Source organism: Aulonocara sp. 'chitande type north' Nkhata Bay, linkage group LG23, assembly GCF_057382095.1.
Source record: "Aulonocara sp. 'chitande type north' Nkhata Bay isolate Kocher_YH1m ecotype deep benthic linkage group LG23, A_spYH_male_GT1.1, whole genome shotgun sequence".
Classification (NCBI taxonomy): domain Eukaryota; kingdom Metazoa; phylum Chordata; class Actinopteri; order Cichliformes; family Cichlidae; genus Aulonocara; species Aulonocara sp. 'chitande type north' Nkhata Bay.
In genome coordinates this window covers 27,958,836-27,985,602 of record NC_141365.1, presented here as the reverse complement: position 1 = coordinate 27,985,602, position 26,767 = coordinate 27,958,836, and the positions used below count along the sequence as shown (strand labels likewise).

General features: G+C 42.6%; 1 protein-coding gene across 4 annotated transcripts in view; it reads left to right on the top strand.

The window, feature by feature from the left end:
* zeb2b (zinc finger E-box binding homeobox 2b) overlaps positions 1–26,767 on the top strand; it is a 99,290-nt gene that overhangs the window by 53,544 nt on the left and 18,979 nt on the right. For 2 of the 4 annotated variants that reach the window (XM_086281728.1, XM_086281730.1), the window contains exon 3: positions 20,415–20,669. In XM_086281728.1, the coding sequence (XP_086137854.1) occupies positions 20,415–20,669 (255 nt within the window). The remainder of the gene's footprint in view (positions 1–20,414; positions 20,670–26,767) is intronic. The other 2 variants (XM_086281729.1, XM_086281731.1) reach the window with 1 other exon arrangement.

Genomic DNA, 26,767 nt, shown 5'->3' with positions numbered 1-26,767 from the left:
TGAGGGTCCCTCCAGGACAAAACCTAATCTGCTCTGTCAGGGGCAGATTATGACTGTTTAATTGGAGATGGGCTTCGCAAACAATCGTACCTGTTGTTGCTCAGTTGTGCAGGTGTTTTACCGGTGCTTTTCATCACCATTGAGCATCCGAGAGTTGTGGAATAGGCCCCCAAATTACAAGGTTTTAGGCAGGCTGATATCTATGACCCCCACTCGAAGGATCAGATAAATGCTCGAGCTTGAGATCCATTGAAATCATGATAAATACTGAGGTGAACTGGTATTTATCATCATTGTACATCCAGTAATGACTCTTAGATTCCTAGAAAATACCTCACTGAATTACTAGGTTTCGAGAGACTTATATCTGTAACCCTGAGTGGAAGGATCAGGTAAATGCTCAAGCTCTTGAAAACCTTCAAATCATTTGAAATGATAGTAAATGCTGAGGTGAACTGACATTGCCTCTCTTTCCTTTATAGCGAGACCTAATAAAGAGAGCTCATTGCAGTGTAAGGATTTCTGACGCATTAATCGCCGGGTAGACTTCAAGCCTTTGTCCGTCTAATGGCTCTTTGGCACCTTGGATTCCTGTTGGAAGCCAATTTGTTGCACTGACATTGAAGCGGTGTAGCGGCTCAGCAGCGGCGGCCACATTCGGTGAGAAGAGTCAAGGTGTTAAAGCTTGATTGGTTCCTCTCTGTGGTGCAACGGGCGGCTGATTGTCACCCCATGAACACATGTTTCTCAAATGGGAAAATGTGTAGACATTGTCCTCCTTTGCACCTCGCCGTGCCCTGCACAGATAAGAGAATTTGAGAGTTGTAGTCACATTAGAGGAAGAGCTTGAGAGGAGGGAGAAAAATGTCTGAGCTGAAATATTCCTGTGTCGCAAGAGTAAATAAGTTCTCCCCATGCCAGCGAAGCCCCATGTGATCAATTAGCTGCCCATTACCATAGATACAGAGAGTTTCTTACGCAACAGCTTGCTTCAAAATTTGAGTGGAGGACGGGTGAGGAGGAGAAGAGGGGGAAAAATGTTTAAGGATCTTGTCAAACCTCACCTCTGGCTTGAACAAGCGTGGCGGGAGGCTCTGGCACGTTGTCCAGGTCATGAAAACAACATGAAAACGTCTCTGTCAGCCACTCTGTTTTCATTACCTGAAACAACAAACAGTGTAGAAAAAAAATAGGAGACGAGGAAGGAAAGAGTGAGTGCTCCCTTGGGGCGCCATTTACTTCCTGTGTAGATGAGGAGATAGGTGAAAAAAGACTACTTGGCTCCTGAGATTGGGTTAAGATTCTCACTCTTGTCTGTTCTTTTTTTCCACTTGCTCTTTGTCATCTTTTATGGATCCAAGCTTTTTCATCCAAAAATCCTCATAGTCCTGGCAGATGGACTGAAGAACAACTTAATTCAAATAGCTTTATCTAAACTCATCTTTAAACTAGATCTGAATTAATTTCAGCTTAGCATTTGCTCTGAGTATTACATTCAGTTTACCATTTATCACTTTAGCATAGCTAACGCTTTATAGTTTCAATAACGCATTCACAGACTACTTTTACTACTTTATTGACTAAGCATTTTATTTAGTCACACATTTTAACTACTTATTCGTCAGGTTTTGCTTGTTTATCCATACAATTAGCTAACAGTTTAGTTTACACTGTTATTTCATTCTTGAGGTAAAAACACAAACTGATAGCAATGGAAAAAGTTTAACCACTGACCGGTACTTACGATGACGACTTCAGCTGGTGTTTATAAAAAAATTATATAAATCCGTATTTTTTGGGATTCAATATGAACTGCTAGCTAGAAAAAAATAATTGGTAGTTGTAATTATAAGCGGTCATTTTGAACTTTTAAATCTTTCTTTTATCTATTTCAACCAGTTATCCACATTTAGCTAAGTATTGTATTTTTCTCTTTTTCTGTTAGCTAACAACAATTCAGCAATTTGTTCGCTAATATTAGCTTGCTATTTTAAAATTTTATTTACTTTTTACCATGTTTTTACTAATCCAGCTGTTTTAGCTAACAATTTTAACTGCTTTTAGCTGGCAATTATAACTACTAGCCATACAGTTAGCTCAGAAAGTTTGAGCTTTTTTCATACTGTTGGCTTTTACTGCAAGCAAGAATTTTAACTTGCTATTTCAGTGTTCCTTTTTACTTTTTAACCACTACTTTATTGTAATATCTGTTACCTACAGCTTTGACCTTTTAATTGCTTCATGTCCATATAAATGATTTTTTGAAAAATATGTTGCAAGTGTTTGGTGTGTGATTCTGCACTGGGTTCTCCAGGGTTAAAGGTTCAGCCCTCCTGGAGCAACAATGTCAGACTACCAGTCTAACTCCGACTGGTGTCGCCCATGCTAAAATTGTACGCAGCAAAAATGCTTTGGATAAAAATGTCCACCAACTGGCTCAGGCTATGTTAACTGTACTTGAGGGAATTGTCCCGCAATAACAACCACCCACTGGAGGTTCTGCATGTATCCTCCTCTCCAACCACAGGGAAGAGGGCATTGTTTGGCAGCCCCCACCTTCACTGGGCTGAGGTTGCTGATATTTTAACTAAGGTGATGATAGCCTTAGTTGTTTTCCTCTGAGGGGCGTTCCCAATCCCAAAACCCCTCTCTTTTCTCCTATCTCGCTCCCTTCATGGGAGCTCAACTTTTCCAACTTCTTCTCCGTGATTTATGACCTCTCCATCAGATCCGTCCCATGGGCCCTCCCCCAATGTGCACACAGCCCTGCCACAGCGACTCCTGACTAAAATGGATTAGGTACAGTTATCCACAAATGGATTCTTGACTACCTCCATCCTGTTAGCCGAGATGTTGCCTGGTTTGATTGCAAAGGTGGAGTGGGCCTGAGCAGCTTGCTCTGATCCGTGGCGTCTCTGTTTGCCCGCCGTAATTACCTGTTTTGAATGAGTTAATAGCCATAGGAAACCCGTTTGCCGGGGATAAAAGGGACAGTATCTGGCGTTCAAAGCACTGAGAGGTTTTTAGCCGCACTGGGGTGTGCGTATATGTGTGTGGGAGGGGGATACTTTCCTTTATGCACTCTCGAAAGGGAAGAAAAAAGTTTCCTTATCAGGTATGTACTTAAAAGGATCCCACTGCTGGAAGCACACTGTCTTGGGGGGAAAGCAGAGAGAAAGATGAAAGGCTTTTGTTAAAAGTGACGCTTGGCCCAGGTTTCCTGTGCCTTGCCTAGACTCCCCTGTCCCTCCCTGCCTGAGTGCTCGGCTCTCTTCCTCCTTCCACTTTTGCCTTCTCTGTCTCGCAAAGCTGTCTTTGAGGGGGGAAAAGTAAACCCTTCTTGCCGCCTGCCGGTGTTAGATTAAATACCGAGATGGCGACAGGAAAAAGGCAGGGAGGAAAAACAAAAAAAAAGAAAAGAAAAAAAAAAGAAAGTGGCTGCCTGTTTAGCTGGCTGGCTGAGCTGCGGTGAGGGATGTTGGAGGAGAGTTATCAGGTTGGCGATGGAAACTGCCAGTTAGTCAGCAAGACTCCCAATCCGGTGTAGTCCAAACATGCCGCCGCGGGTTTTCGATGACACGGTAATCTGTCCCAGGGAGTTCAGGGTTGATCTAAAGAAGAGGGCTCATCTTTTTTCCTCCTTATCACACCGACATAGCAAACTGGAGGTGCCTAAGGCCAGCGACACAATAACAAGAGAATAAAATGATCTTCTTGAGGAAGGTTGTATTGAGTTCATTTTTCATGGCTGAACTATGTGTGTGTTTGTGTATGTGGTGCTTTTTGGGGGGGTGGTGAGGTGGGCTTTAATTCACTGGTAAATACAGACTTAACAGGAGCATTTGAACACATTTCCTCTCATTTGAAATCATTTGCCTCTTACACAGGAAAAATAAAAATGATATGACTTCCGGAAGCTGTGGAGATCAGACTACGGCGAGCTGATTGAGGGGCCTTCTCGGGTTTGGTTTGTGAGGGGAAATATCAGGAAACAATAAGACTCAGATCTAAGATGTCTCTGTTTTTCTGCCTGAATAATCAGGACTGCTGAGAAAAATGCTTGGTGACAGTGCCCTGGCAGGTTTGTAAGCATCTCACAAGGGAGAGGGGGGGAGAAAAGAAAAAGCAGCCGGGGCTATGCATCCTAGAAATGAGCCTCGGCGAGCGCTATAATGTGTTTAACTTGTAAACCAGTGTGGGTGACAGATTACGGGCGGTCCAGGGAGTGTGGCGAGGAGCCCGCTCACCTTTTGCCTCTACATCTGTCCTGCTAATGGGCTTCGCTTCCACACTTCCCCGCCGTTAAGAGAGCGGGCTCCTAAAATCCTCAGGCGAAGCGCTCATTCCATTTCCCAATTAGACGCGAGGGCATGATTAGTTTATTAGCAGTAGCAAAAGCTCCGGCGAATGTGTTTGCGGATTCTTAGCCGTTAATGAGCAAATTCAAACCCTATTGAACGGACGCAGGGGGAGGAGGGTTGTACGCGTGCACAGTTGGCTAATAATAGCATCCCAAAGACAAAAGATGGAGGAAATAGCATTATAGGAAGAGAAGGTGGAAGAGGAGGGGGTAGAACAATGGAGGCCTACCGGCGCTCTTAATGGCATGCTCTTTCATTTTGAAAATTGTTTCCCTTTTGGAATTATGTATGCTCGCCATCCTCTCCTTCAGGGTTTGGCAAAGCGTATATACACATTCCCCTCTTCCACTAACACCAGGGACCAGAGTAAGGTCTGGAAGCACAGGAGACAGTAGTTCCACCTGTGGGAAATGAACTCTGGTGCAACCCCTCCTTTGTTTTCCCTCTGCCTTGGCAGGCTTAACCACCTCCTTTACAAGCCAGGTAAATTGTTCATTAGGGCCGAGGTAAAAGGAGATGGTGGTGGGGTAGGTGGGTGGTTGGGGGGGGACTTTCTTTCTTTTTTTTCCTGCTTTTTCCTCGCACGGCGACCGAGAAGTGCGAAGAACAAACAAGTCGGAGCATTTGTTCAACGGTGTAATCTACACATCAATTATCCTGCCGAGCTAATTAGCACCTCTGCATACCCCAGGTACCTGAGCACTCACACATGCTCGCCTCTTTCAAGCCACTGATCAAAAAAAAAAAAAAAAAAAAAAAAGCAGGGGATTGACAGAAACACGGGGAGGCAGAACCCAAGGGTAGGTGGGGGGAAAAGCCTTAGATCAAAATTTCCTTTTTACTTACAGTATACCACAAGTGTGCGAGTGAGTGTGTGTGTGCCCGCGTTTCAGCCATTCACATCATGCCAATGGAGCTGCTCAATTATGTAAGCCCTATATACATATACATTCATACACACATGGGGGTGAGTGTATGCAATCATAGCCTATAGTAGGAAATTCTCATTTTTGCATAGACTGTGACCTTTGTTTGTACTTCTCTCCACGAGAAACCTTACCAGTACCTGAAATTTGATTGGAGATATTATGTTGCATCTATGATGGAAAATATCATGTTTGGAGGTGACTTTAAGAAGCACATACATTCACCAGCCACTTTATTATGTTGACCTTGCTAGTACCGAGTTGGACCATCTTTTGCCTTCAGAACTGTCTTAATTCTTCATGGCACTGATTCAACAAGGTGCTGGAGACATTCCTCTGAGATTTTGATGCATATTGACACGAGAATCTCCCGTTTCACAACATCCCAAAGGTGCTCTGTTGGATTGAGATCTGGTGACTGTGGATAGATCCATGCGATTATTATGCTTATCTGAAATTTTGACCCTGCCATCTAAATGTTGCAGCAAAAATTGAGACTCATCAGAGTCCAATTCTCATCTTCTGTTGTCCATCTTCATGAATTGTAGTCACAATTTCTTGTTCTTAGCTGACAGTGTGGTCTGCTGCTGCTGTTGAGATGCTCTTCTGCATACCTTGGCTGACCGAGTAGTCTGGCCATTCTCTTCTGACTTCTTCAACAAGACATTTTCTCCTTGAGAAAACTGCTGCTCGATGGGTAGTTTCTCTTTTTTGGCCAGTTTTCTGTAAACCCCAGAGATGGGTGACGCAGAAAAATTCTCATCACGTCAGATTCAAAGCCACCTTTCATCTCCATTCTGATGCTAAGTTTGAACTTCAGCATGTCACCATGCCCTAAATGCACTGAGTGGCCGGCACATAATTGGATAATCAGATTTCTGCCTTAAAATGCAGCTGAACAGGTATACCTAATGAAGTGACCACACAACTTATGTAGTTACAGTAAGAAATGCACCACAAGAATTAACCGTTGTACTTTTCTCTGCATCGAGTAAAGCGAAAGCACAAGGCTTTACTTCATTGCTTGTATTTTTTGATCTAGGGATTAATGGTAGGATTAGAAGTACAGCCTAATACCTCAAGTCAAGTCAAGTTGGCTTTATTGTCACTTCAACCATATACAGTTTAACAGTACACAGTGAGGCGAAACAACGTTCCTCCAGGAACCAAGGTGCTACATGCAACATAAATTACAACATAAATTAACAAAAAAATAAATAAATAAATATATATAAAATATAACTAGAAATATTATAACTTTCTTAGATGTTGTCTTTCTTGGGTTTTTAGCCAATTATCTTGCAGGATTTTTTTTGCGCATCTGTGTCCACAAAATATAGTTTGGTGTTGCTTTGAGGAGTCAGAAAAGGTGTTAATTTTGCTGTTAACTGCTAAGCTAATCAAATAAATGGCTTTCACCTGTGCACATCGAGGCTGTTGCTGTTTTGAACTTTGCCGTTAACGTCTGAGCTCCCTTATTAAGGTGTTTTGAAAAGAGCCCAAGGTATTCACACACACACACACACACACACCTCCCTCCTTCTCCTTCCCTCCATCCCTCCACTGCTACCGCCTGCTTCCACCCTCTACTCCCACCATGTAATTAAAAGTGTAGCTTTCGCCCTCCTGCAGCTAGATAAGAAAGACAGGTACAACATTAAAAAAAAGCATCTGGCAAGAGGGAAGAAAGGAAACAAAATGCCTCGATCTGCTCCTGTTTACACCCACCCACGTCATGTGTAAGTCATGGGCTCTGGGGCCCTCCAACTTCAGCGCTGCCTGTTTGCGCCGTTTACCGAGATCGAGAGAGAGGTTAAGTTGTGTCATCTAGCTACTGTCTTACACCTGGCGTACCTTGCCGCTGGCACCATCTAACACATACACACACACAGATCTGCACATATGAAGGTGTGCAAAATCTCATTCAACTGGAAATCAAAATAAGAGCTAAAATCAATTGAGGAAGGCTGTAAATATATATTTATAAGCATTTTTTTCACCTCAAGTTCAAGCTTTGTGTTTTTTTTTTGTTGTTTTTTTTTTATTCCTGGGCTATTAGCATGCTTTGCATGATTTACAAATCAAAACAAGCCTTTATGGCTCCTCCCCTCAGAAGGCAACTTTCTTTTAACTGGCTGCCGCTCACAAGCAGGTGGATGGGGCTTCTGTCAGATGACCATACTAGGGTTATATGATTTCTCTGATGTCATAAAGTTCCAAGAGGAGAGAAAACTGTCAGAAACAGCATATTTAGAGCACTTTTATGTGTTTATTTAGCCTGGAAGTAAGACCGGTAACCTGGCATGATCTCAGCAGTGTGAGAAACCAGATAAGAAAAAGCACAATAGGTCCCATTTAACCAGCTTTTATCATTCCTAATTATGATTTTGTAGGTCTTTGTCACGCTTAAGGGCAGCTTATTATATCATAAGGTGCTAGCAGACAAGCTGTAGGGGATCATCACGTGACCTTTGGGTTACAGGGGCACCTCTAATGCTACCGAGCCAGATATTTGGCACCGAATGCTGCTGAGATTTAACTGAAATCACCTCACAAAAGAGCCCCTAGGAGATGGTTGTGGACGCTCAGGTAGTTGCTGTGACAATAAGCTGTGCCCCTGTCAGCCCAAACCCTAACACCCCCCCCCCCCCCCCCCTCCTCCTCATCCACCTCCTCTTTTCTCTCCTCCCTGTGGCTGGCTAGTAGCTAATTGGGAAGTTGGTAACAGTGTCAGAGAGAGTTGCCTTTCTCCAGAGGGCTTTCCCTCTCTGCAAGGGTCCAGGCCACCTCTTCTATGTGTGTGTGTGTGTGTGTGTGTGTGGGGTGAGCCCAGTTTGCCCGCTGGGAACGTTACACACACACACACACACACACAAGCACACACATGTACACACACACACTTCCCCATTTCCTGGTCCTTATTTGATACCTGGTGGGGATGCTATTCAGGTGACAAAGAGCTTCAGTGTGTGTGTGTGTGTGTGTGTGTGTGTGAGGGGGTAACAGATGTGATTTTACACTCTCATTACCATGTGAATGAGGCCCCAGGCCCCCAGATTGGCTTCAACCACAGAAGAAGAAGCAGATTCAAACCTCCTCCTCGCTTTAACGTGGTGGCCCCTCACCTGGACCCCCCACCCTCCCGGTTCATCCTGTCTGATCTCTTTAGTCCATCTGAGCTCCCTGTTCATTCCACACACACACTCATACACACAGACGCACACACAGATCGACCTTTAAACAGCTGCTGATTGGCAGTTTTATGGCTGCGCAAGGTCCCACTCTGCTCAAAGAAATATTTCACAGGAGCGTTTTCTCTCTCTTTCTGCCGCCGCTGCCGCTTTTGAGGACTGAGAAGTGCTCGCTTTCGCTCTCAGGTGCTGTTTTGCTGAGATAAACGCGGCCGTGGCCCCATCGCTGTGGACAAGAATGCAAAACAACCTTGGCCAGATCAAACCGGTTGTTGTGTTAGTGTGTGTGTGTGTTGTGCTTTTTTTTCCCCTTGCTGCTATCTGGCCAGTGCGACAGTTTTGTCGTCTGAGGAGAAAGGTGAAAGGAGTAACCACGGTGATGTGTCTCTAGCAGCGAGGTGGCTGGTTGTCAAAGGGTTGGAGGGGGTGGAGAGATTACTTCAGACACTTTTATGCAAGCAGAATGAACCAGACTGATGTTTTACTGCTTTTTTTTTTTTTGCAACATTTTTTTCTTTTTCAGACCCCCAAAGTGTTGCCCAACTAGGTCTGCAACTGCTAACCTTTGCAACAATTGCTCAACTCGCAGACCAAACGACTTCTTCCACAAAACGAAGTCCTCCAGCTTTCCAGCTTTTGGAATTTTTAGCAATATTAAAAGATGAACTTCAAGCCTCGTGATTAATTCCTCCAAAATAGACGCCTTCATTTTTGTTTCCTTTCACCGCATCCCCATTCTCCTTCCTCACGGTGAATGAAATCAGCATCAAAAAGCTCCCGTTAGCCGGTAATTACAGCTCAGGTTCTGCTTAACTATTATTAACAAAAAAGTACAGTAATCTGGCCTGGCAGTGCAATATGTTACCGTCGCTTTCTAATTAATCTTACAGGGAGCGTAATAAATTTACAATATCAGATTGGCGCAATACTGTATATAGATTTATTAAAGCTTTTAATCAGTTCTGGCAAAATTAATTTTGCAATGATTGCTTACATTTGAATTTGCATATACTTAGTGCGAGTAATTTATTTTTATAGATTCTTTTTTATTAAACTGAGGCACGTGGGAGCCGTCAGAGATGAGGAATTGCTGGGGGTTTTTTGGCTTTCCGTGCTGCGAGGGAAAGGGTTTCCTCTTAGGTGTGAGGAAAGGTGTCACAGCACCTGTCCTGACAGGAGGCGACGGGTCACGTGGTGGCAGCCCGGGGTGTTGTGAGGAGGCTGTTTCATCCCTGTTTCCTGTTGTTTGTAATGTCTCTGCCTGCACTGAAGGTCACTGCGTATTAGAGCCATGGAGGAGTGTGTTTAACACCGCTGTTTTAGGGTTTACAGATTTTTATTAAGGCTTGAGATATGAGCCTATTTGTATATGAACATAGAGCTTCAGAAAAGCTGCAAAGCAAGTTTCCTGTTTCTTTACATTCTGACCTGTAAATAGTTGTTTCCAGAGAAAAATGCCCATTTTCTTTCAAAGTGTATTCATTTTAAGTTTATTACTGGGGGATTTCTTCCTTTCATTCTTAAAAATGTATTTCTACATACATAATGGAGACCAAATTCACCCTATTGCAGCACCAGTTTGTCATAGAAATACTCTTCAAACTTGGAAATGACTGACTTGAGTATGTAATGTGCGATTAAAATTTAGCGTTTTCAAATTATTTACCAATTTCTTGGAAAAAAAACTTTCACTTTAATGGGCGGAATGTTCCATTACCAGTCTAAATTGCTTGCCTGTGACCATAGCAACATTCTAGAATACTTCCTTCGGTCTGTTTTGACATTCTAGAATCTTGCCATAGCAACAATCCCACTGCAATTTAAGCAGTTGTGTATTTTACTTTTTCTCATTCTTAAGGGATTCCTGGAATCTTATTGATCATGGAAGTTAGCTAATATTTAATCTCTAACTTTGGTAAAAATGTTGTTCAAACCTGTTGAGTAATCCTGATAAATTCGCAAATCAAAGAAAGCACCTTAAATGCCACTTTAATGCCTCGTACCGTACTGAATGCTACCCTTTGCTGCCCTTTTGGCCTGTATTATCATAAAAATGCAAATATGGCCTGTAACGGATTCAGGTGTGTTTGCTACTTGATAAAACGCCACCTTCCTCCTCGTCTCGCTGTTTTCCTCCCGTGTAAATGCTCACAATAACACGAGCCTACAAAGAAACACACACTTGGGTACACAGGAACGCAAATGTACACACATACACAAGCACACGCACACACACACTTGCAGGGCAGATAAGAGTGATTCATAAACAGATGAACCCAAAGCAGATGTGTTATCATGGTGGCACTGTGCACAAAGTACTGCAAGGCCACACCAGCTCTCCTGGGGCTCACACACACACACACACACACACACACACACACACACACACTCACACATTTGATGAAGTCAGGTTTAAACATGGAGACCTGATAACAGAAGGCTGCCTCTATCAATTTGTTACCCCCACCTCCAACTTGATCCAAGGCTCCGTCAGCAGATTCCTCCACCTGAGTGTGTGCTAACATGTTTGTCTATATTTAAAAACGCTATTTTTATACATGCATGTTGCGGCTGTGCAAAGGTGTGTGTGTGTGTGTGTGTGTACATGTGTGTTTTTTGTGGGGCGTGGACTCATGGCATTGAGCCACAGTGTCCCTTTGAGACTGGGCAGGAGGAGGAGGAGTGGACACCGAGAGAGAGCGAGAGAGAGAGAGAAAGAGGAACGATTTAGATAACAGTCTCAGCTTGTGGCATGCACACACATACACACATGGACACACACACACACGCACACACACACACACACACACACACACACACACACACACACACACACACACACACACACACAGCTGCTATCAGAAACACATTATTATTGGAGAGAGCTGACCACAGGAGAACCCTGGCAAGCACCCCGAGATAGGCTCTTATATTCTTCCTCCCTCCCCAGGGAAGAATTCATGAATTAAATCTTTCTATTAAAGGTAACTCTCTCCTCCTCCCACAAGAATACAAACAAGGGGGAGAGAGAGAGGGAGACGTATTCAGTCTGGACCTGCAACTGGTGATTATTTTCATTACCAAACAATCTCCTGATTATTGTTTTGGTAAGCTGATCAATAAGTTGTTTTAAAAAAGACCCAGCCACTCTACTGTCAGCCGTCGGAGCTCAATTAAAGTCAGCACAGGATTCAGAGATGTTCAAATTGAAACAGCATGTTTTTACACTGTTAACATGTAGGAATAGATGGCACTTTTCTTCAAGTTCTGATTAGCAAGTTGTTAAGTTATGTAAGAAGTGTGCAGATATTTGTGTCAAAAAATGGAAAAAATCCAGCATTATATTCAGTGCAAGTGTTTCATATTAAGAAGCACGGCATAGTTCCTGTTAATAATTTTAAAAAACGTGTAGGGAGAATTTAGTTATTTTATTTTTCATTTTAATGAGAATCAAGTTCAAGAAATAGATTGAAATATTAATTATAACTAGCTATAATTTTTTGATTAAAGTTGAGAGGTGTCAAGAATAAAGTTGAAAAGTAGGGGAAATAAATAAAATCAGAAGTAAAGTGGAAACAAAATGTAGAGAAATCAGTTGGAATTGAAGTTAATGTTTAGAATACAGTTAAATTATTAAGAGTAAATTTAAAATGTTTCCTAATAAAACCAACAATTTTGCAAAACTGACTTGTTGACAAAGTTTAACAAATAAAGATTCAAAATCTTAATATTGGGAGTAAAGTTAAAATTTTGAGAATAAATTCTGAATGCTTACAGAGAATGACGACAATGTGAGTACGGGTGTAATATCAAGAACAAAGTCAGAAAGAAAATGACACCGTTATATAGTATAATTTAAGCCTAAATAAAGTTGAAATACTGAAAAAAAATACCATAATTTTCAAGATTCTAGTTGAAATGTCAAGAATAAAATCACAAATGTAGGAAAATTAAATCAAAACTTCAGAAGAAAGATAAAAGAAGAAGAAAGTTGGAAAGTAGATTAAAATCAAAATGTTAAAAAATACAGTTAATTTTTTAAGAACAAAGTTAAAATAAGTTTGAGAATAAAGTCAAAAAGTTGAGCAGAGGGTAAAATCAACATCTTAAACAAAGTGAAGTATAAGTTAAAATATCAAGACTGAAACTTGACCGTACAATAAAGTCAAAATGTTGGAAGATGTAGTTAAAACTTTTAAAATAAAGGAGAAATGCTGAGAACAAAGACGAAAAGTAGAAGATGTGATGAGCGTGTCGAGAAAACGTGAAAAAGTAAATAAAAGTTTTAATAATGGGACTACAAATGATGGAGAGAAGACAGGAGAAAGGTAGAGTAAACAAAAAACGATGGAAAGTTCGAAGAATAAAGATGAAAAGAGGAGGACATGATCAACTCATCCACAAAATGTTTTTGAAAAGTACGTAAAATAATGATGGACTAAAAGTTCAAATGTGGGAATAACATCACATCTTCTGATTTGTTTCCTTTTTGTTTCTAACAAACAGTAACACCGAAAGTCCTCCTTCCCTAGCGTGGCCCTGGTACTTGTCCATACTCTGGTTTGAATCCACGTGCGATCATTGTGTTTCGGCTCAGCTGTAGACACGCGTGTAAACATGTCCGTCTCTTTATTATGCTCGCAGCGGCTCCACACATCTGTTTTATTAGCTGTGTTTCCTTCTTCATATTAACCCGCAGGTGCTCTTGTCGCTGCCTGCACTGATGCTTCTTCTTCTTCTTCTTCTTTACAATTCACATTAATACCCGCACGCACAGAAAAAGCCCCGCAAATTTCAAATAGTTTAAAGCACTTGCTGCATTCATTCAGCTCCGAGCATTAAAAAGGGCCTTTATAGTGGAGGGGAAATTAGCGATGGTCTCCCTTTATGTGTGTAAGAAGCCCTGCTTTGCCTGTGACGACTCCAAAACTGGAAGCAGTTCACCCAGCAAACGTTTTCTTTTTCCCCCTTCTGTGTGTGTGTGTGTGTGTGTGTGTGTGTGTGTGTGTGTGTGTGTGTGTGTGTGTGTGTGTGTGTGTGTGTGTGTTTGGTTAGTTACAGTAATTACGGCCCAATAACTGACAGCCAAAACCAGGCAGGAGAAAGTAGAAGGGGGCTGTTTTTCCTCAGCCGTGCGCAGCCTCGCTGCTGAACATCTGCTGAGAGATTTGCATATTAATTAACCCATATTAACTCTAATTATTCTGGGAAATTATCAAATAAATTAAATTTTCTAATTTTAACCGTTTTTTCCCCCTTCTTCCCGTTGCTTGACGAGTGTCAGGTAACGTGAGGAGACGAAGGGGAAGCTCACCTGTGCCGAGAAAACATTTTATATATGTATGGATATATATATATATTCCATCACCACCTCCCCCTTCTCCTCATCCTTCCCCTTTGCCTCCCAACCTTTCCCTCCTCTGTTCTTCTTCTCTGAATCCTCCCTCCCACTCTCCTGGCCTGGGAGTCCTGAGGGCAGCCAGGGGAAGCTTTTGTGTGTCTTTTTTATTCTTCTTCTTTGGCTTGTGTGACGAAGAGGAGGCAGGCGGTGGGGGGAAGGACGGGAGGTTTACTTCTTCGAACATTTGTTGGAGGCAGGAACATGTGTGAACTGGGGGAGGAGGAGGAGGAGGAAGGGGCGGGGTGGGCACAGATGGTGAATCCATGCAGGACCCGGCAAAGGTGGGACCTCTGAGCTGTTGAGCAAACCTTGAAGCTTTCTGTGCCTCCCTCGCCCTCCCCAACCTGTTGCTCGGGCCTCCTCTGCAAATAAATGGCGCTTTAATTGAATTAGAGTCAGGGCTGCGCGAGGGGCTCCTCGTGGACACAACCCAGCGGAGATTCGACGCAGTCCAATGGGTCGGAAGATGCCACGAATATCGATGCTGCGAGTTTTTTCTTTGGTAGTCTCTAACAGAGGAAGAAAATCTGCCATTTGGTGGCCTCTTTACCCCCTTATGTGTCTCCGTGTAAAAATCCTTCTGTAATCTCAGTTTAATTATGCACAATCGAGTTATGAGTGTCGTTTGTTTTCGGGGCAACCTACGCTATCGTGCTATAGTGCTGTCGTATTAAAGTTAAACGACTGCAAACACGAAAGAAAAAAGGGCTACGATTGCCTCATTTGAACCCCGCAATCGGTCCTTTTTGCAATGCTTTAATGTCATCTGGTCAACAAGACTTATCAGACACATTAGTCGGAGCAAATTTCCTGAAAAACGCTCATGCTGGGAGGCTTTTCTTGGCATGAAAACAGTGCAGTATTTCTTACGTTTCACTCTCTTGCAAGCAGAATGATTTAAATTCCGTCAAAACTCTCATCACGTCGCAGTTTTTGGAGTTTATTTTGTTTGCCTCACTCTGGATGTCCACAGTTAGACTTTCTTTAACTTACTAAGCTTCGACAGTGACTTCTTTTACTGCTATTTGCTCATAAATCTGACTCAAAATTAGCTCTTAAACACCTAAAGGTGTCGTCCCCAGCAACTTATATCCGTCACTTACTTCACTTTGCAGCAGCACACCTCCCCCTCTCTATAGACGCACACATGCAGTGCCCAGACAGACGCACACACACAAACACTCCCAGGTTGCGTTTACACTTCACTGAGTTTTCACCATTCATCGTCTCTCCCTCCCCTCTCTCCGGCCCTCACCCCTCACTCTCCCCCTCTGTCTCCTTTCAGAGCTTTTGTTTGCCCTCTGCCACCGTCCTTTCACCGACTTGGCCCTGATTTGCCCCTTGTGCTCGATCACACCATTATACTGAGACAAGATAGCACAAAATATCCAAACATGTCTGCTATCCTTTTGTCTGGCCTGATTTGGGTTGGGGTGGCTCTGGTTTAGCGACTGAAGGAGGGTGTATTCTTGTTTTGAACACAAAGGTGAAATAATCTATAAAATAGTTCCTCTTTAAGGAGCGCTGTTAGCCCAGTTTGAGTTTTATTTCAGAAAAAATGCCTTAAAGTCTGTCTAAGGATATGTATAAAATAAGATTTAACCGTCTTCGCTGTAGGTGTGAGCTTTCCATCAGACAGGAGTAAGACTTACCCGAGGAAGTGCTTAAACTGTTGCAGACAGGAACAATGGCAGACAAAAGGTCATCGCGAGAATCCACTACTGCTGGCGGTAGCCACAAGGCAGCGACCTCGCTTCCACCTTAATGCCCTCCCACACACACACAAACACGGACACACTCTGACTAACAGAGCGCCCCTGCTTCCCCATCTCCCTCCCAGCCATCCAGGTGATCCGCTTGGCTCACATTCATGAGACAGGGAGCGAGCGCGAGCAGTTATCGTCCAATAGGGAGAATGTCCTGGCTCATTATCGGCGTAGGAGGCCGAGCGTGTCACCTGGAGCTAAGCCTCGACACTTGACTAAAAAGTCAGCCGGGGTTAGCGTGAGAGCGCGAACGTGGGTGTTAGTCATTCTCCCCGCAGCGATCACCTCCACCGTTGGCCTGCCGAACAGTAAGAGCTCTTTTTCCTCTCTGGCTCGGAGACTCCAGCAGGAAGGGCTTTTAGCACAGCCTCCTCTGGGCACCTGATGACTACTTTGGGATTGTTAAATAAATGTGATTATACCTGTTAGCATTGTGAAGTGGTTTTTCTTGGCAGAACGCAAGTGGAACACCTCTGAACTCGGGCTTTAGAGCATAGGAGGGTGGATTTTATGGCATAGAGTAACCTAGTGTACTTGGGCATTGAAGAGAAATGTTCTTGATTTGTTGTAACCCAGCTTCATTTAACTTGATGCTACAATCAGATATCTGATATTTAAGGAAGCAGAAACAAGTTTTGATGCTTAAAATGAGGCACAGATATGGGTTTGCATGATTTTAAGAGTTAGATTTAACGACTAATGACCCAAAATACAGCTCTGAACCTATTTGCAACCTTGTAGACAATCATATCTCATTTTTTGCTTTTATTAAATTAGAAAATAATTTAATGATTTAAAAGAAAATAATCATTCCATCTGACATACAGTAAAAGTTGTTCACCTTTTACCAAAAAAGTCAATTTCCAGCCCAAAGTCTAAGTCATCAAAGAGTTAATGTGTCGCTACAACCTGATTTCTATTATTTAAGGAGCCCAAACCACTTTTCTATGTTAAAAATAGGCCAAATGTAGGATTTGGGTGATTTTAGGGGTTAGGTTTAAGTACTTAGACACTAATGTATTTTTTGTGATGAAGTCACAATTAAATGATGAGCCCAATCCCTAATGATGAGTTTAGGAGACAAGGAAAAAAAGTCTTTTTGATGCATATCAGTTAGAATGATCCTTTTTTGTTTTGGTATCCTGATTGCCAGAAAAATAGCAACAAAAAAAAGATATTATAATTGCCTAGATTTAGTGTTGTGGTCATAACCAGTGATTACTTAGACCTCACAGAGTTTAATCAGGTTTCGTCAGATGTTTTAAAAGCAAACTTTGGTATCAAAGGCCCAACGGATCTGAACGTAAGCTCCTTTTTTGACTTTTTATTCTGTGTCAAGCACGCTCGGCTTGTACAGACTTATCATATATGCAAAAGTTTTCCGACAAACAGATGCGTGCGGTCAACATCAAAGACGCAAGTTGGTAGCTGCCTATTCCTCCAAGTGACTTTGGGCATCTTTGAACGCAGCATGTGGCCTGACAACTGTTATCTTTGGTGGGGTTTTTTCTTTCTTTTTTGTGTGCAGGAGTCAATTGTGATTCCAACATTAAAAGCGTGTTTTGATCACTGGAGCTACTCGTTCCCTGTCAAACCTGAAGCTTTGTAAATACAATCATGTTAGAGTTGGACTAAATTAATTCCACGGGCTTCTCTGTGTCTGCAGAGTGCAACTGTCACAGCTGAAGAATTGCCTGCGCCATTGTTGTTTTTTTTCTTCCTCCCTGACTTTATCAAAGAAATGATGAGATTTTAATAAGACTTTGTCCCTTTGCACTCTTGATTTTTTTCTCAGGCTGTCATTGCTGATGCTTCCAGCCGTACTAATCAATATTAGTCCTCACTCTGTACTTTTTTTGTGAGTGACAGAATAATGCTGGGACTGTGAAAGGGTTATGTCAGATAGCTTAAAACCTGATATTAAACAAGAATTGCGCTGCTACACATGTCACTTTAATTATCAACAAAAACGCAAGTCGAAGAACCCCCCCCCCCAATTTACCTTAAGAGGAGTAGAAGAAAGCAAACAGGTAGCGGCAACAGTTTGCGAAACGTCGTTCATAATTGCTTTTGTCAAGGATGACACTTAAGGTAAGAAAAGGAGAGAAGAGGAGAGGCACTGGAGAAGTAAACACTATCTTTTCTTTGTCTTTCGCTCTCCTCGGCAACACAAAAGACTGATTAAGAGTGAGGTTCGGGGAGGGGGATGAAATAACTGCCTGCGAAATATTAGTAGGTTAGAATTACTTTGTTGCTTGACACAATACCAATAGATGCTTCATGCTCAGAGAGGGAGAGGCTCTTGTCAGCAGTGGCACCTAAACAATGGCAGCTTTCTTGACGTTAATACTGCGCGTTTGACTTGACGAGCACCCCACTGTCATTTTGCCTTCTTGGAGGTATACGTTGAATGCGGAGGAGACAGCTGACGTTCGGGGAAGATTGCATCCACGGAGACAGTTCAACGCCCCCGTGTTTAAATTTGTTCAGAAACTTGAGGACAAGACGTCACGAGAGATAAGAAAAAGCAGCAGGAGACATAAACTGGTGTCAAAAATAAAAAAGAAAGCTCCTCTCTCTTTTTTTTTCTTTTTCTTTTGCTTTACTTTGAGGTCCGGTGTTCTCAGTCCTGCCCTGAAAAGTTTGCTCCGCTCCCTCATTCCTTATGTGGGAAGTCAGAACGGTGTGCATTGCTGCGGTGGATGTGTTGCTAAACAAAAAGAAGCTCCCTAGCTCCTTTTATTAGGGAAGAATAGGCCCTTTAAAACCTGTCCAGCCTTAGATAATTTCATTCAGCCGGCCCCTGCCCGGCCGTCATTGAATCTGCATCCAGAGATCAGGTTCACAGCAACGGGTTGATAGCTTCCCAAGCCTCTTGGCCTTTTGTTCTACCAATCCTGTGCTGCTGCCCCCTCCTCGGCAAGCTGGGGAGGAGGGGGATACAGAGCTGATGGGACATTGCTGAGGAAAGTTCAAAACTTCAGGGGTGAAGGGGCGCAGAGAGGTGAATTCCAACAATTTTTAAGTTAAGAGATTTCTAAGTCTGGCAAACTTTCATCTCATTCAGACGTCTAGACGTTTGACAGGTAGAGACGGCTCTCTTTCAATCCAGCCTTTCAAATAAAAGCACAATATCAATTGTACCAAGGTGGATGTGGACCACCCAGGAACTCCTAACGTCTCTCTCCACTCGTGGGTCTCCTGCCTCGGTTGCCTTTTTTGTCGTCCCCAAGGAGCATTACTGAGTCTGAACTTGCCTAAACCCTTGTGATCACACCTCTTGAAAAGGTTTTGTTTCCTCCGTCGATTGGTATTCGAGGCAGGTCACCGCACTCCCACCCTCCTCCTCGTCCTCCTCCTCATCTCCTCCCCCACTTTCTGCCTGCCTGCCACCCCTGCCCACCACCCCCAACTGCCTCCCCTCCCACGTTTGAAAGCCCTGTTTTCATTTTAATTTGCACCTGTTGTGCAGTTGTTCGCTGAAGGCAAGTGCAGACCAGTCAATCGCACAGAGACGTGTCAGAAGGAGATGTGGGGAGGCTTATCTTTTGATATGTATAACGTTTTCAGAAATGCCGTGCATGAACTTCATCTGGTTGGCACTCCTGATTCTCAGAGAGTTCAAGAGGCAGGGACACTTGTAGCTATAACTTTGGCATAAAAACCGCCTTAATTAAGCTTGTTCATTCCTCGCAGGGTCACAATGTGAGGAGTTCTGCATATTTTCCACAAACAAGATATAAATCTATTGATTTTCACCGAAGCTCTGCTGACTTGTGGGCTCACTAAGGCTTTTTTTATGACTCGGAAACATAAATTCAACGAAAGCCTCCACCTCTTCACTTCGGTGGCTCAGACTCTGGGCCCTCCCATGATTGGCTCTCACCACAGAACATTTTTGCACAAGCTGCCAATGAGGTGTGTCCCCATGTGATGCCATCCATCTGCACTGCTCCAATAAGTCCTCTGACGTCCCTTTTCTGCAGTGATTTACGCCGTGGCGCGTACTCGCTGAGAACCAGCCGATGGTGGTGACTAATTTGCACGAGAGCCACCTTTGATTGAGTTCACAGCCCTTATTTACAGGCCGTCTATTTTAAGAAATGCAGGCATATGTCTGGGACCTGGGTGTTGTGGAACTGGGCGAGCCCTGCTGTTGGAGTTTTGAATGTGTGTGTGTGTGTATGTGCCTAAAGGCGCTGCCATGCTTTTATATTTTAATATGTTAGGAAACATTTATATTAATGTTCATGGTTCACTGGCAATGCAAATGTGAAGACATCCGAGGGCTACATGCAGTGAATAATCTAAATCACTATAGGTTAAGCCTTTTGTATGCATAGCAACAACAGTTGTAATATTGTACGTGCTATGTGGAGCATCTCAAATGTGAGCGGTATGCTCCGGAGCAGAGCCATCCTGAAAGGTGCAGCTCGTTGGCATCCAAGGCATGTGAGCACGGCTGAAAATTAGTGGCTATTTTGGCTCGTATCTCCTCGACAGCTGTCTGCCCACCGCTGTGGTTTAGTCACAAATTCCAGCCGTGGATGCTGTAATTGGGGTGTAACCCACCAAAAGAAAAAGGGGCCTACGCCTTGCATTGAGCAGTAATGTGGGGTTATCCTTTTAATCTGCGGATAGACCTCAGTTTTCCAAAACTGGTCTAAATCCCTCGTCAGATTCATCTGTCCACAAGAAGTTGTAGAGAACTGCATTATTTCTCCGCCGTGCTTTCCTGTACTGACCAAATTTGTTCTTCCTTTGTATCACAGCTCTCAACTACGAGAATGTGGTGGAGACCGGATCAGAGACGGAGGAGGAAGACAAGCTGCCAGTGTCTGAGGAAGACCCTCTGATCAACGGAACCGGCAGCCCGGCCAGCCTCACCAACCCTGAGGTCTCGCCACGTATCGAGGGACACGGCCTGCTGAACAAGGACGACGATGACGACGAGATGAGGGACAGCGGCGTGGAGCACATTTGGCCCGACAATGACATGCTGAGTGCTTCCGTGGACGGTACTGGTGAGTGTAGAACAAGTAAATTCAGTCATGTCAACTGTAGGAGTTTGGTAATAGTTGGGTTGCAAAGCAGCTTGCACAGGCAACCTTAATGGGACACTTTAAAATGAGCCTTGGCAGTTGTCAGATGTGTAGAATGGCATCAGCTTGATGTCGTGATCGCGGATAAGCTCTGTGACTTCCCAAAGTAACTCTGTGCTGGATTTTTCTTGAGCTTGTAAAGCTGGCAAAACGGCAAATTGATGATTTCCTAATTAAATTCTGCTTGGCTTTCAGTCTAGGTTTTGTTGACTAGAACAGTTGTGGATCTGCCCACTGAGGTTCCTAAACAGGCAGCAATCTGTTGCCTGAAATGACAAAGAAAACATATGGGGGTGTTTATTCCAAACTCGGATATCCACTATTTGAGAAACGTGACCTGCACTATTAGAAATATCAGAAGATGATAGAAGAATATATTTTAAATCATGCAAACATCCATGTTCTTTTAACCCTTTGCGGTTTAAGTTCTTATAGGCGGTAACACTAACACCTTCCCTACCCTCAGCCTATGTTTTGGGCTTTTTTGTAGAAGAAATGTTAAGTTTGGTTGATTTTGGTCAATTAGGATGGTTATTTTCTTTGTACCCTGATTGCCAAGACTTAATAAAGCAAAAATTAGATTTTAGATTTTTTTAGGTTTCGAGTTAGGGTTGGGGTTGGGAAGATTTAGAACCATAAGAACTCTTGGCTTTTCTTACCAGATGTGTGGGGTTCAGGTGAGCTGTCAGTCAGAAAAACTACCACTAAGCTCACTCATGGATACTCTATAGTGAATGTGTGCTCATCCTGCCACTTGTGGTATCATCTTATGCTGTAAACCCCACCCATCTGGTGCCCGAGCAGACTTAAACAAACGCCACGGAGCGTTTTGCAAACAATGCTTGAGCCAGGTCTGACGGTGAAGCCCCGATGACGCTCCCTCAGCAGACAGACATGATAAACAGTTTCTCTGTGAGCGGCAGAGACCATTTGGTTCACGCTTAGAGAAAAGCTAAACAACAAAAAAATATTTACAGTAATGTATAAAGAGGAGGTGGAGTGGGGAAGAAGCCTGTGCGCTGCAGGAAATGAAATCTTAGCGTGTTTTTATGGTGTTTCAGCAACGTCCAGCAGTGACTGATGCTGCTTAATTCGTCTCGCCCCTAACAAGCTGCCTAATCCCAGGCAGGTGATACCTACCCCAACTTGACTGACTTATTGTCTTTTGTTTGAGCAACTCCTTCTGCAGGGGCCCCAGTCACAGATGCTTGAAAGATAAATACTTTTAATTAGGGGGCAGGGTATAATCATTAAAGGAAGCCAGACTGCTGCAAAAAGTCATTAACAATCTTAAATGAAATTTTTATTTTTATGATAGCCATTTACATGTATAATAAGAGTCAATGATTCTTGGAAGCATGTGACAGGAACAGAGTATGGCGAGAAGTCATGTAAGACAGCCCATTTAAATGAGCTGGGCTTTGCTATTCATTTCTGCTAATGAACTAGCTGTGCACAGTGCCGAAAAACGGGGGAACATTCAGCAGTCTTAAATTTTAATATGGGGGAAAATTGCACATTTATTAGGGATAAGGGGGGGAAAAACTTAGCGGGTATCAACTTTCACTTCTCCTAAATAACCGTTCATATTGCCTCCTTAAGGGGTGGAAGAAAGAAAAGACAGTTTGGTAAATAAATCAAGATAAAGGATAAACAAGCTGTCATTGCACACGGTAATTGTTTATTTGATAAAGACCTGCGGTGCCATAATGTCTGTAATTCAACTATGTTGCAATTCCCAGATAATATGCTTCTTGTGTGATAAAGCGTCTGACATATTTCGGAGAGCAAGTCAAGTTCATTAGAGCGTTTGGGAGTCTCTTTCCCAATCTTGCGGGTGCTGTGTTTCCCAGCCTGCCTTTTTCTTTTTTTTTTTTTTTTTTTAACATCCGCGGTGCCTAAGTGTCTACAGTGATACCTCAGCACATAACTCAGGCCTGAGATAAGTTAGCACCCTCCCTCCTTCCTACTCGGACTGATTTGGTCGTCACTCCCCTATCGAGAGTTTTTGCACAGGTCTTGGAAGCGTGATTGAATGAAGGTCCTGGGAAGGGTTGGGAATATTCGAGCCAAATAGAAACTGTACGGGGCAAAAACAGCCGAGGTGACTCTCCCAGACACAACTACAGCATGTAAGAAAGAAAAAGTTTATCGCAGAGCCTCGTCTGATTCCACCGCACAATCAGAGTCTTGTGTCTGGCATTGTCCTTGACATTCCTTAATCCCACAGTGAGGCTGGACACGATGTGCTGGAAAGCATGACATCATTATCACTGACAGGCGTTTTCAAATAAATCACCTGTCTTCCCCCCATTGCCCTTTTTAAACCCCTTCTCCCAGCCGTCGGTGGGGGGGCAGGGGGATTTCTGACAGCAGCGCTGTTTGCTTCATGTTTGTGTTGTTTGCAAACAAAACAAAACGAAAAAATATATTTTTTTAGCCAAATTTGGCCTTCTGTTTTCGATCAAACAGTGGTTCTTGTTTTCTTTGCACATCTATCGAGTTGTGCAGTTATTAATTTGTCATTTAAACACCTACTGCAGTCCAGGACTTTCCCATAGCGTTTTAGATGCCTATCCATCCTGCCAAGAATAAAATTCAGAGGAAAACACTGTGTTCTTTGGCTGCTAAATGCTCAATTTTGAAGCGATGGAACAGAGTATCTGCCATTGACAAGTCTAAAAATATCCCATTTTGCATTAGCCTTCTAAAACCTTTAATCCTGCCACTTTTGTTTTGTTTCCGAGATTCAGAACTATTAGGCGCTTGACTCAAACATGACAGATTCAGGATAAATGAGGCTAAATGCACAAAGGCAGAACTTTAAAGCGCCTGTGACTGCGGTGACCGGCCATAAAAACAGGAATGTTTTCAAAATAAACAGCATCTGAGCTGCTATGAAAATAGGTGGAATTACAGTCGGGCCAAAGGTAGTCTGGACTCCTCCTGAGTCCAGAGTCGGCTCTCAAACCTCAACATCACTCTTCAAGGAGGTGTGTACCTTACCGCCTCAGGTCTTCAGTGATTTACTGCTAACAAAACACACTTTTCCACCATTTAGCGGACACTTTCATCCAAGACGCTTTCCATGACCAAGAATAGGCACATATTTGTGGTATAAGTGGATCCAGCAGAAATCAGATGCCTCTCTTCTTTTGCTTTTCTGACATTACTTGCAGTTTTTGTTTTCATAATGTAACATTTTTAAGCTCCCTTTCAAGGATAAACTCACTTTTCTAAGAATTCTTCTCTAAACAGAAGCTAATAACACTAATGTTGGACGTTTTTATTAGTTTAAGGCAGCAATTCCCAGCCAATGACACTAATCATAATTCCCATCCATTGCCAAGGGCGTGTTTCTATGTTCTGTGCCCAGCCCAGCTAATATGAAAAACGAGAAAATACAGTTTATTTTACAAACTAAATATAATTGAACTGGCTATCTTATTAGCTAATAAGCTATCTTATTAGCTTTGCTAATAAGATAGCTAACAGTTAGCTTAAATTGTGGACAATAGTTGAAATAGGTAGCTAAAATTAAGAATTTACAGAAAATGATTTTTTTTAGTAAAAGTATAAATAACAATTGAAATAAAGACTTAAAATTATGAATAGAGAAATGAAGATTTTAAAGCTGCCAGGGTATTAGAAATATAGATAACTGTTTGAAATAGCTAAGAGACTTAAAGATATTTTCATGGTTTTAGTCCAGTTTGGCCCATAATTTCTTTGGATATACACTTAAAACAGTGAACTAAAATTGCAAATTTTGGTTGGAAATAAATTTGGAAATTCTTTATTTAACAGTATGGCTAGCAGTCACTTTGAATTGCAAGCTAAAAATGTGGATTAACAAATGACATAGCTAGACAACAACATGGAGTAACAGTTATTACTGATCCCTGTCGGGGGAAAAAGCACAACTTAACATAATGATTAAATTGTTATAAATACATCGCTAAATAGAATAAAAAGGCATTACACTCAATGTAATGCCTTTTTAGTACCAGTTTTAAAACAAGGAAACTAATTTGAGTCTCTCTGAGAGAGGGTTGTGCGATATGTAAACAGAAAAAGTTAAAAAGAGCAATGAGCCACTGTCACTCACTGCAATGGCACTTTGTCCCATTTGAATGTAGCTCAGCACTGGCATGGATCTATGTATTTAAGTGTCCCAGAGGCCATAGCAGAGAGGTGTATGTGGTGTTAGTCTACCTCCTACTGGAAGCAGCCGTCCCTCCCTTTAGACCACAGATAACAAAAGTTCTCCAAGGTAAATAGGGGAGAGTGAAGGGCCAGTAAATCCCACTGGTCATCCCCTTGCGTCAGACTAAAAGTATGCAGTCAAATTTGATTACCCAACGCAAACACGGTGCCTACGAGGACACAGAAATGTGAGGGAGTTTTAAGCACAAAAGGGTGGACGGGGTGGGGGGAGGCTTTTCTACATTCTGATATCTGATACTTGTGGGTATATTTTAATCTGTGGTGGAAGTATTTTTTTAAATCTGTTTTGTTTTGTTGTAGCTTTAATTTATGTTCTTTAAAACCCATTTATTTTCCCATAGTGCGACTGTGGTTTTGATGCTGTTTGGCAGACGTGCAATCAAATGTACAGCATGGGGAAAGTTAAACTAGGACATACCCCTGCAGAAGAGTCTGTCATTATTCTCTGAAGCCATTGACAGGGGTATTTATCATTTCACCGCAGAAGCCAAATCTCTAATTTCAAGCAAACCCGAATTGCAAGCCTTAGAAAGCATTCCACAACGATCAAGCCCATTGTTTCCAACTCCAAATAAAAACTCTTTTTGCTTCTGGCTTTTGTGCAAAGCAATGTAAGCAGGATAACATTATTATCAACAACACACCCACCACCTTTCCTGTATTATCTCAGCCAGGTTGCTCTTATGTAGGCGCTCATCCTGTTTTAATAGCCAAGGGATAGTCCGATACATCGGATCCTGCTGTCATCTGGGAAAAAAAATAAAAAATGCTCACAATGCAACGCTTGTAACCTCCTTGCAGGAGCAGCAGAGCAAGAACAGATGCGTGAAAAGAAGACAATGCAGGTTTTTTGTTCTTGTTTTTTATTTTAAGACAAAGGCCTCATGTTCTCGGAAGCACCTTGATTTAATTTTTACTGACGAGGCAGGAAGGAGGGACCAGGGACTTCTTAAGCTGATTGTCAAGTCTCTGTCCTCCTGTCGACCGTGAGGTGGAGGTGGAAAAGAGGGTTTGTTTATGAGCTTGTCAATCCACCCTTTATTTACTGTCGCCTCACCTGTGCCAGGGCAATATCTCCCCGTCTGCACAGACCGGGAGCCATTATCCTGATTGGCAGTAAGAACTTGTCCTGCTTAAACCAACATTTCTCCGAGGAAGGGTTTCTTTGAGATGAAGGAATAATCTGAATAGCTGAGGTCAGGCTTGAGTAGGTGGAGCCAAAAAAGGAAAGCCACAGATTCTTAGAGCCTAAAATCTAGCCAGAGACTGAGGAATATTGCTTGATAACTTTCAAATAAAAGGCTTTTATGAAAGGCTTTCAATCAAGATAGGTTGCTGTAGAATAAGGAATATTCAAAGGCCTGTAAGGCCTGGAAAAGTGGTAAATAGGGCAGATCAAATGTGTGTCTTTTTTTTGGTTAAAAATGCACTTTCCCCTTCAGTATCGTGTGTGCGAGGCTTTGAAATAATAGTTTCCGCCTGTTTTACATGTTTTTCTGTATTGTCGGGCTTCATACCTCACCAGAAAACATTAATTTATTTATTTTCTGACTCCACCCACCTGAGGTTTACCCCAACCAATGAGGTTATTTCTGCCCGGGAGAAATGTTTGTGCAACTAAAACTCTTAATTTGTGGTTAAGGGTTGTATTCCTTTTAGTTTCGGAGCAAGGCACTACTAAGTCTCTGCCAGGGCTTGTGGTGAATCACAAAAATGTGCGCGCTCACAATACTCCAAGCTGCTTTGGATAAAAGCATCCACCAAAATGACATATGATAAAAAACAAGCGTGAT